This window comes from Gasterosteus aculeatus, chromosome 6, assembly GCF_964276395.1.
Source record: "Gasterosteus aculeatus chromosome 6, fGasAcu3.hap1.1, whole genome shotgun sequence".
In the NCBI taxonomy this organism is placed as follows: domain Eukaryota; kingdom Metazoa; phylum Chordata; class Actinopteri; order Perciformes; family Gasterosteidae; genus Gasterosteus; species Gasterosteus aculeatus.
The window spans coordinates 2,323,407-2,332,537 of NC_135693.1; the positions used below are offsets into that span (position 1 = coordinate 2,323,407).

The 9,131-nt window shown below is 43.3% G+C and overlaps 1 protein-coding gene across 3 annotated transcripts; it reads left to right on the forward strand.

The window, feature by feature from the left end:
• Positions 1 to 2,826: 2,826 nt before the first annotated feature.
• Positions 2,827 to 7,290, forward strand: LOC120813856 (protein FAM200A-like). Of its 3 annotated transcripts, XM_078105016.1 has the most exons (11): positions 2,827 to 2,958; positions 3,190 to 3,239; positions 4,284 to 4,536; positions 4,633 to 4,958; positions 5,056 to 5,140; positions 5,226 to 5,360; positions 5,466 to 5,623; positions 5,713 to 5,824; positions 6,056 to 6,299; positions 6,486 to 6,636; positions 6,839 to 7,290. In XM_078105016.1, the coding sequence occupies exons 3-11, from the start codon at positions 4,305 to 4,307 to the stop codon at positions 7,112 to 7,114; spliced, it is 1,719 nt and encodes a 572-aa protein (XP_077961142.1). In that variant the 5' UTR covers positions 2,827 to 2,958; positions 3,190 to 3,239; positions 4,284 to 4,304; the 3' UTR covers positions 7,115 to 7,290. The 3 variants fall into 3 exon arrangements, with proteins under 3 accessions (XP_077961142.1, XP_077961143.1, XP_077961141.1); XM_078105017.1 differs by lacking the exon at positions 2,827 to 2,958 and having other exon boundaries at positions 3,109 to 3,239; XM_078105015.1 differs by lacking the exons at positions 2,827 to 2,958; positions 3,190 to 3,239 and having other exon boundaries at positions 3,431 to 4,536.
• The last annotated feature ends 1,841 nt before the right edge of the window (positions 7,291 to 9,131 follow it).

Genomic DNA, 9,131 nt, shown 5'->3' on the forward strand with positions numbered 1-9,131 from the left:
CGACGTGCGCGGGTTGCAAATTGTCGGAAATTAGGGAGATTTCCGGGCGTTTACGGGGACGAAAATCTCACTTTTCACGCAGTGAATGATGCTGGGTATGACGTATCTGTTCCCTGCAAGCCCCAAACTTCTATTGGCTTTCCATAAAAATGTCTGTCCGGGTGGAGATGAAGCCAGGAAACTTGTGCAAGAACATGTTTAAATGCCGTACCCTTTGACACAACTATAAACTGCTTTATAATGGCTGGTCGTAGTTCTGCTAGAGGGTCAAGGACGGGTTCCTCAAAACTGTTAGTGTTTCCACACCACTTAGCATAAACATATGCTGACCTTTCTGCTCTGCATCTATTGATTAAGTTACATTCATAAATGTTACCCGTTTACATGTCATGGCAAAACATTCAACCTCAGTGACACAAGGGTACATCTGATGATACATTGTCAACATTGCATGTCTGTCAGACTCAAGATTGTCTGGTGGAATGGAGAAAGAGGCACCACTGTACAGTTTTCTAGGGAAAGTCGTTCCGCTGACACCAAAACACTGCTTTACATAAAGCATATCAGCTGTTTCAAAGTCCCAACCATTTGTCTTCCTAAAATACTGGTCCTTCTGTATAACAATAACCTCGTATGTGATTGGAGGACCCTTAGTCTCCTCGTCCAATCACGTGTGAGGTCATAGGCATGACTGATACAGCAGTACTTGCAAGACGAGCATACTATATTCAGAAGAATTGTATCTCCAGTTCCTTTGTTTGGTTTTTGCTGCTTCGTGAAAAATGGCTGGACGACGTCTCGCGTTCAACTCGCCTTCAACTCCTCTCCGCGGTCACCAACTTTCGGCCAGTGCGCAGACAGACGAGAAGAAGCTGCTGAATGCTCTCAGTGGATCGTCTCGTCAACTCCAACAACAAACTGCCGATATCAACGAGCGGTTCGCTCCACTGGAGCGTTCGGGACTCTGCGGGTTTCTGTCCATGGAGGAGAGGAACTGACTCAAAGAAGAGGAGACGGGCGCACAATCCCAAGATAGCGGTAAGAATACGTTCGATGACTGCAAGCTAAGCTAAAAGTAGCGTAGCCTCAAGCTAAGCTAAGAGTAGCCCAGTAGCCTTACAAGTGAGCAGAAACAGCTTTATTAAAGTGTGTTTTCTTTGTCGTGTCGTTTACAGGAAGCGGTGCGCCGTCTTCACAACGCCGAGATGAACTACAGGCGCTACGAACCGGAGCAAGGGTCAGATTTAAAGAATATGCTTTCATTCTGCGCTATAAGGAAATATATACGTATGGATACCGATCATAACTGTACATGTTGTTTTCACAGACTAATCTCGCCTCATAATAAGGCGGTGACCTCGTATTTGCTCAGGGAAAAGTCCAGATTTAGACAACGTCATTGTGTGTAAGTGACACTGTTTCTCCTTCCTTGTTAAATGTTACTGTGACTTTAGATTTTTTTTGTATTCATACCACACTCATTTAATTGTTTTCCAGCCGCCTGTGAGACGTATTTTGAGACGGGACGCAGGAGCTTCAGGTTCAGGCGCAACACTCATTGCGGGCGGAAGCTGCGTAGGATTCAGCGTGGAGTCGAGCGAGAAGAAAGAGGGTCAGAGTTTATTTGCTGACTTGTTTCAGGTGCATTGATCGATGTGTTGTGTCCGTACGCATCGCACAGTACTGATTCATTGTTGTTTTTACAGCTGCTGGAATCGAGACAAAGTGTGCTGGCTGATGACGAGGTGGAACTCTGGAAATCCGCCACCGTAGAGCTCACGTCGGACGGAGGGGACGCCGTTGTTGGCGGGGTCTCGGGGTGGATTGTACGGTCGCCACACGCACACACGAGGCGCCTGCACAACAGACCTGCCTCGGAAAACACGGCGCCAGTGACGGTCTACAACCCCGAGGAGGCAAACGGACAGTTTACTGAGCTGTAGATTTTATTTGTTAGTAAGTTGTGGTTTCATCCAATAAGGAGTAAGGATATTCAAGCCCGCTCGGCTCGGCCACCCGCGGTTTCGCTGCATTTATATGCTAATTCGGGCCATTCACACCTCCGCCAGCTCTCCCCCTACGTCATGGTTCGTTTCCGACAATTTGTGGCACAGACAAACGCGACGTGCGCGGGTTGCAAATTGTCGGAAATTGTCGGAAATTAGGGAGTTTTCCGGGCGTTTACGGGGACGAAAATCTCACTTTTCATGCAGTGATACCAATTTTTTTTTGTTGGACAATCCTGTCACGGTGTGGTTTTATTTCCTGTCTTATTGTGTAGTTTTCTGCTTCTTGTCTCCCTGGGTAACTGCACTTCCTGCCTTGTCCTGTCATCCCCTGTGATTGTCTGATTGTTTCCACCTGTGTCCAATCACCTGCCTCCCTAGTGTATTTAAGCGGTGTGTGTCACGTGTCGCGTCATTGTCTATTGTCCTGGATGCCCTGCCTTCCCCGCACCCCTGACAAATCCATGTGAACACATATTTAAAACCATATTCTCTAGCAAATGCTTTCAACTCTGTTAATTAATGTTTTAGAAGAGCATAAATTGCCAATACTGAAGAATGTGTGTGTGTCTGTGTAGGATACAGAAAGAGACGAGGCCCTAGAATGCATCACTGTTTGTGTGCTGACAGTTGTCAGTGAAGATGGTCCTCACGAGGGCAGGCCTACCAACTCTCACGGTTTCGCCGTGTGACACACGCTTTTGCATGTTTTCACACGCACTCACGCCACACAACCAATTTCTCACGGCAAAAAAATAAATCTGATTTTGGGCCGAAGCGCGTTCGTTCCTTTTCAAACTCCCCGACAATAGATGGCGCTAAGGAGCGCATCTGTAAACCCATTCGCTGCATAGACATCCTATTTACCCCAAAGAGTCCCGAAGTTAGCAACAGAAGAAGATTTTCAAACAGACACAACCGCGGGAGAAACTCAGGAGGAGCAAAGACTAAGGTATGTTAATGACATGTGGTTCAATTAAGTACTCACTCTCTTAAACTTTAAATCTTGAAAGAAATTATTTGTTGTGTTTGTGCGTGTGATTTTGAGTGGTGAATGTAAACTCAGCTGTCATAACAAGCAGCAGGAGAGCACCTTGTTAACCTCTTGGTATACTGCATGCTCAAAACATCATAGCATTGTTTATTAAGGCTGCTCACATAGCATTTATCTTTTTATTTACAGGCCAAAGAAAAAGACCCTCTCAAGAATTTTCCAAACAGCACTTTGAACAGGTAAGATGTATTCCAAAGAATTTAACATAAAGACAGGAAATTTGTGCAATAGAATTAGGCATGTTTTTGTAAATGAGAGTAGAGTTATTAAAAACCATTTTAATTCTTTAAGGGAGCAAAGATGTCTCGTAAAAGACCTTTGCCAGGCCCAGGACAAAAGGGAAGTCTGTTATATTATTTAAAGAACCAGCCAAGTCAGAAAAGACAGACAAACACACTGTCAGAACAGCCAGAACAGTCAGACCAAATGATAGAAACAACAGGGCAACAGACAGAGGAGCAACACACAGGACAGAGAGAGCCGGAGACGGGACAGAGAGAGCAACAGACAGGACAAACTGACAAACAAGTAGAGGAGCAACAGACAGGAGCGATAGAAGCACATGCAGAAGAGCAACAGACAGGACAAATAGACCAACCAACAGTGCAAATAGACCAACCAACAGTGCAGATGGAAGAAGACACAGAGGGACAGACAGAAGAGACTCCCCTAATCCAACAACAGGGCCAGAAGAGGCGTGCTCTGGCTGGAGCAGCAACATATAGAACCCTCTTTCAAAATGAGTGGACCTCTACGTGGCCCTTTATTACAAGAGGGAGCCTCAACACGCACTACTGGTGTGCAGTGTGCCGTGTTGAGAACTCATGTTGCCACCAGGGTGTGACCGATGTAGTGCGCCACATAAAAACTAAAGGCCACCAAGAAAAGGAACGAGCTCTTCAGTCCACAGCCACAATATCACAATACACAATGCCCGTTCCCCCTGTTGGAGGGATGTCTGCACAAGAGGTTAAGGTATGATGTGTGTAATAGTCCTGTCAAGGTTCAGTCAAGAGTTTTGTGTCCTAGTTGAATACGGTAAATTCATGGTTGATAGTTTTGACTAATTTGTGGTTTGTATTTCAGTGTATTACAGTCCAATTTTCTTAATTTGAGATCTTAGTTGCTGAATGTGTTTTTTACCTGTGCCCTATTATCACAGGTGTCCATTTGAAATAAACTATGGTCTTTTGGGAAGACTAATCATTTTTATTTTCTTACAGACAAGAAGGGCTGAGGTAAAAATGACAGCTGGGTTGGTGGTCCATAATGTTCCTCTAGCCTTTGCAGACCACCTGGGGCCTCTCCTTAAAGATTGTTTTGGAGATTCTAAGACGGCGCAGGACTACAGGTGTGCCAGGACTAAATCATCCTGCATCATTAATGAAGCGCTGGCGCCTTATTTCACCCTAGAGCTTGTGAAAGAGCTCAAAAACGGCCCATACACCCTTGTTACGGATGGGTCAAATGACACAGGTATATCCCAAACTATTTATCTCTTCTGCAAAACATTTTCTTTGTGTAAACATCGAACAACATGTACATTGGTATAATTCTAACTCGTCATTATAGGAGCGCAAAAGATGAACCCGCTCACTGTCCGGGTCTTCATGGGAGGCAAAGTTGTCCACCGATTTTTGGGCATGTGTACAACAAGTGGGAAGGCATGTGGAACAGCAAGCGAGATCTTCGCCAAAATTAACTCCACCCTAGAGGAGCATTGTATCCCTTGGGAGAACTGCGTGGCTCTCTCAGTGGACAATGCAGCTGTCAACATTGGACCACGAAATTCAATCGCCTCTAGGGTGCTCCAGAAACACCCCAACACCTACATTCATGGCTGTCCCTGTCATGTGGCACACAACACTGCCAAAGCTGCAGGAGGGGGATTTTTTAAAGTGAGTTAAGGCCTGATTTATCTCTACATGTAACTTCATATTTGTATCCTAATTACATGCATTGACTGAATGTTATGATTTGATTAATGCATTGCAGGTGTCTGGTTTTGATTTGGAGGACATGGTAGTGGACCTCGGCTACTGGTTCAAAGGTAGCACAAATCGTAAAGGATACCTGACAGGTATGCATGTTTGATACTATTAAGTGTAATATTGAAATGCAGAGCTTAAGAAAAGATATGATATGGAATTAAATGTTTGAAACAGAGTTTTGTGAGCTGCATGAAGCTGAATACATGGAGGTCCTCCTGCACAGCTCAGTTCGTTGGCTAAGCCTTGAACGTTGCGTGACACGAATTCTGAGGCTTTACGAACCTCTCGCGAGCTACTTCAAATCTGCAAGTATGGTCATCAATTTTCAATTTCATTATGCAGCAACTACATGGATTGTTAGTCACATACTTATTGACAACCTCTTGTTTTGTGTTATTTATTAATTGATTCAAGATGAAAATCAGGCCAGATTCAAGAGGCTTGTGCAGGAGTTTACTGACCCCATGACAGAAGTGTACCTGCTCTTCTACCAAGCCACCGTACCAACCTTCACTGACTTCAACTTGCTTCTCCAGAGACAGCAGTCAGCCATATATTTGTTACATGATGAGGTGGGTTTGGATCTTGCTGTTTTTCCCTTCTGTGTTTCTTGCTGATATCTGCAGGGATCTAATACTATTTCTGTAAATGTTGGTCATAGATGGTGAAATTTGTACGCAAGCTGTGTTCAAAATGTATGGTTCCAGCAGCTCTGCAAGGCCATGAGGAGCCTTGTGCAATTGCCTATGAAGAGAAGGCAAACCATTTGCCAGGTTAGTGTTTGACTATTATTATGATCATACACTGTGATATGTTATAGATAAAATGTGATATTTAGCCTTGTACCTAGCCTTTTGCCACTTCATGAGTAGAAACCTAAGGTTTGTGGTAGTCCTCCCAACAATGAGCTTCTGGTTGGATTTCTTGCCCTATGCGTCAAGCTGATATTGCTGCATCAGTATGTTAAACCATTTATGTTAACCTGATATGCTGTATCTGTACAGGGAAAAAGTTGAACATTGGGTTCACAACCAGGGCTAAACTTACCAGATATCTGGATGGGGGTGACCTCACACCACGGCAGGTGGATTCATTCCATGAAGCTGTGTTAAGTTTCTTCACAAGTGCTGTGGGCTATGCACTTAGGAAGCTGCCACTGGAAGAGCCAGTGATCAAACACTCAAAATTTGTAGATGTGCGGCAGAGGGCTGAAAGTGGCATTGAAGATGTCCTTTTCTTTGTTGAAAGGTTAGTTTTTTTCTTTAATTATTGTCTACCATCTTAGCTAAAATGCTTATGATGAGGTATGTTCACTCCTAAACTGCACATGATTTATCCTTTTATAGCTTTTCCTTAAAGATGTATATGAACTGCTGCTGGTTAATGACAATATACCTATAACTAAACAACCTGTAACTCTACTTTCATAAATAGGTTCCCCCATCTCCTCCCATACCATGGGCCAGAGGAGCATGACCACCTGGGTGAGGAGTTTTTAAATTATCAGACAATGCCAACAACCTCCCTTCAGGAAGAAACGGATATGGAAAGCTTCTGGGCTGGAATGGCAACCCGGAAACATAAGGTATACATTTTTTTTTGTATTTGTTTTTTGGCAGGTGTGGCTTGACTACATCTGTTGCTTTTATTGATGAATGCATATATTGTGTCATACATGATGCAATCTATGCATGTTGTATCTGAAGTTTGTTACAGTATACTTACAGTATTAATCAAAACAAAATATGGTATGCTTTTCCATTTTGTTCTTGGTTCATTTTCAATAGGTGACAGGAGCCAAAGAATTTCAGAGGCTTGCTGCCGTCGCCAAGCTGGTCCTGGTGTTGCCACATTCAAATGCTGATGCTGAGAGGGTGTTTTCAGTTGTGGGACTGAATAAAACAAAAACCAGAAATAGCCTGGCACTGGATGGCACCCTGTCCTCCATCATGGCCATAAAGATGGCCGACCTGGAGCCCTGCTTCAGATGGGAGCCCCCCTCAGCGGTCATCAAGGCCTCCAAGAAGGCCACAGGCCAGTACAACCTTGCCCACAAATCTTAAAAAATTACTAACCAGCTTCTGATCTCCTTCTTAATACCTCATTTTTTGTTATTTTATTTATGTGTATTTATATTATGTGTATCCATTGTTTTGCTTTGAAAGGCTACTGTTTAAGCACTTTAAGCACTTTATTTGTTGCACTTTTTTGTTTGATAATGAAAAATATTTTTCCCTAACTAAACTTGTGTCATTTTTTGCTGAACATAAATCATTAAGTGCTCTTAAGAATACAATTATTAACAATATAGGTTAGGTTTCAGTTAAGAATTAGTTGAATACCATTGTAATCAAAATGTCAATCAACCTAAATTGGTCTAATCTTAAACACAGGTCTATTAATTAGGCTATATTGTGGTACATAGACAGTCATTGAGGCACAGCAATAGTTTTCTGGTTGAATGTTCAGCTCAAGTCTAGAAGGCCCAACAAGTCATGAGCAGATGAACATAAATCAGAATAAGTTCAGGCATACCACCCAAAAATCCACGAGAATGCATGAAATAACATCTACTTAAACCAAAATGTCCTGGGGGTGGACCATCAGCTATGTCTTTGCTTCACAGAATGTAACCAATGTTGTCCATCTCCAGTAGGCCGCCCCTATCAACGACTTTGGGCCCCACAAACCACCAGAATGCAGGGTACAACATGGGTACTACGCCAAATGAATTCCAATTTCCTGATATTTGAGCCACCAACGTGTGTGGCTGCGTGCGCGGCAAAATTTTGGTCACCCCCGACAAAATCTCACTCCAAGGTTTTTTGAAAAGTTGGCAGCTCTGCGAGGGTCCAAATTCAGTGGACCTCCAGCCCATCTCCACTACCATCATTCTGGAGGTAGGTATCGTCATGGATTGTATTAAAAACTTGCCTCAGGCAGTTGGTCTGTTATTTGGGCTTTAAATATGCTTTGCATTTGGATTACCCAGAATGCATGGCAAATACACTCAACTTCATCCAGACTGTAATGCTTGGACTGGGAAAGAAAAACTTCCCTCCAAAACGGTCAACTCTGAAGAACAGTCTCCTGGATTAGACTAGTAAAGAGCCATCAGCTGTCAACAATTTGCAAGTTATAATAATGTTCTCCTTTTATCAGATAAAGTTTGATAGAATAGAATAGAAGTACTTTATTGATCCCCGAGGGGAAATTCAAGATCCAGGTAGTTCCTGACAATATACAAACATTATATACACATGCAGTAAAACTATTAAAAAGGGTTTATCAAAGAAAAAATAAAGTTAAAACACACATTAAGAGTTCAGGCTGGGAGTGGAGAGAGGGAGGGGTGGGGGCTTGTGCAAAAAAAGGAGGGGGTTGTGCAAAGGGCCAACATAGCCAGTAGTCGGAGGGGGGGGCTGTGCAAAGGCTAACAGTAAGGCTAACAGTTCTAGTGAGCCAGTAAACATGGCTCACTAGAACCTTTGGTTGGCGGGTTGTGTTATTGTACAGTTGTATGGCTCTGGGGATGAATGATTTATACAGTCTATCTGTCCTACATGGCAGCGAGCGCAGTCTCCTGCTGATCAGACTCTTCTGTCGACTGATAGTGCTGTGGAGAGGATGGTTTTCATTGTCCATGATGGTGAGCAGTTTGGTGAGGGTCCTTTTGTCGGCGACTGAAGTGATGCACTCCAGTTCAGCACCAACCACAGAGCCAGCCTTCTTCACCAGCCTATCCAGTCGCTTGCAACTGAGCTGGCTTGTTTACGATCACAATTAAAAAATAAAATCCATTCAAGTCTGTACCATGTTATGCTGGTATGCTAATGGTGGAAATAGTGCCACGTTGTGTTACAAAGAGTTGTTAGATAATGTTGTCAATAGTGAACCTAGCAAGGTTGACCTGGTTATATTTGTGTTTTTGGAAAACTTTTAATAGTTGTAATGTAGTACAAATACAAACCCCAAGGAGTGATGTTTTTAACCTTGTTTAAACCTTGTACTGATGCTCGCTTTGGGACACAAAAGCATTTGTTGTACTTTCAGTTTATCAGAAATGGAAATTTTCATGCA

Excerpts from the sequence above, each read along its gene's own strand:
- LOC120813856 (XM_078105015.1), top strand. The coding sequence starts at position 4,191 with ATGTGTTTTTTACCTGTGCCCTATTATCACAGGTGTCCATTTGAAATA. Across the intron at positions 5,361-5,465 it reads GAGCTACTTCAAATCTGCAA|ATGAAAATCAGGCCAGATTC; the intron begins GTATGGTCATCA and ends AATTGATTCAAG. Across the intron at positions 5,825-6,055 it reads GAAGGCAAACCATTTGCCAG|GGAAAAAGTTGAACATTGGG; the intron begins GTTAGTGTTTGA and ends GTATCTGTACAG.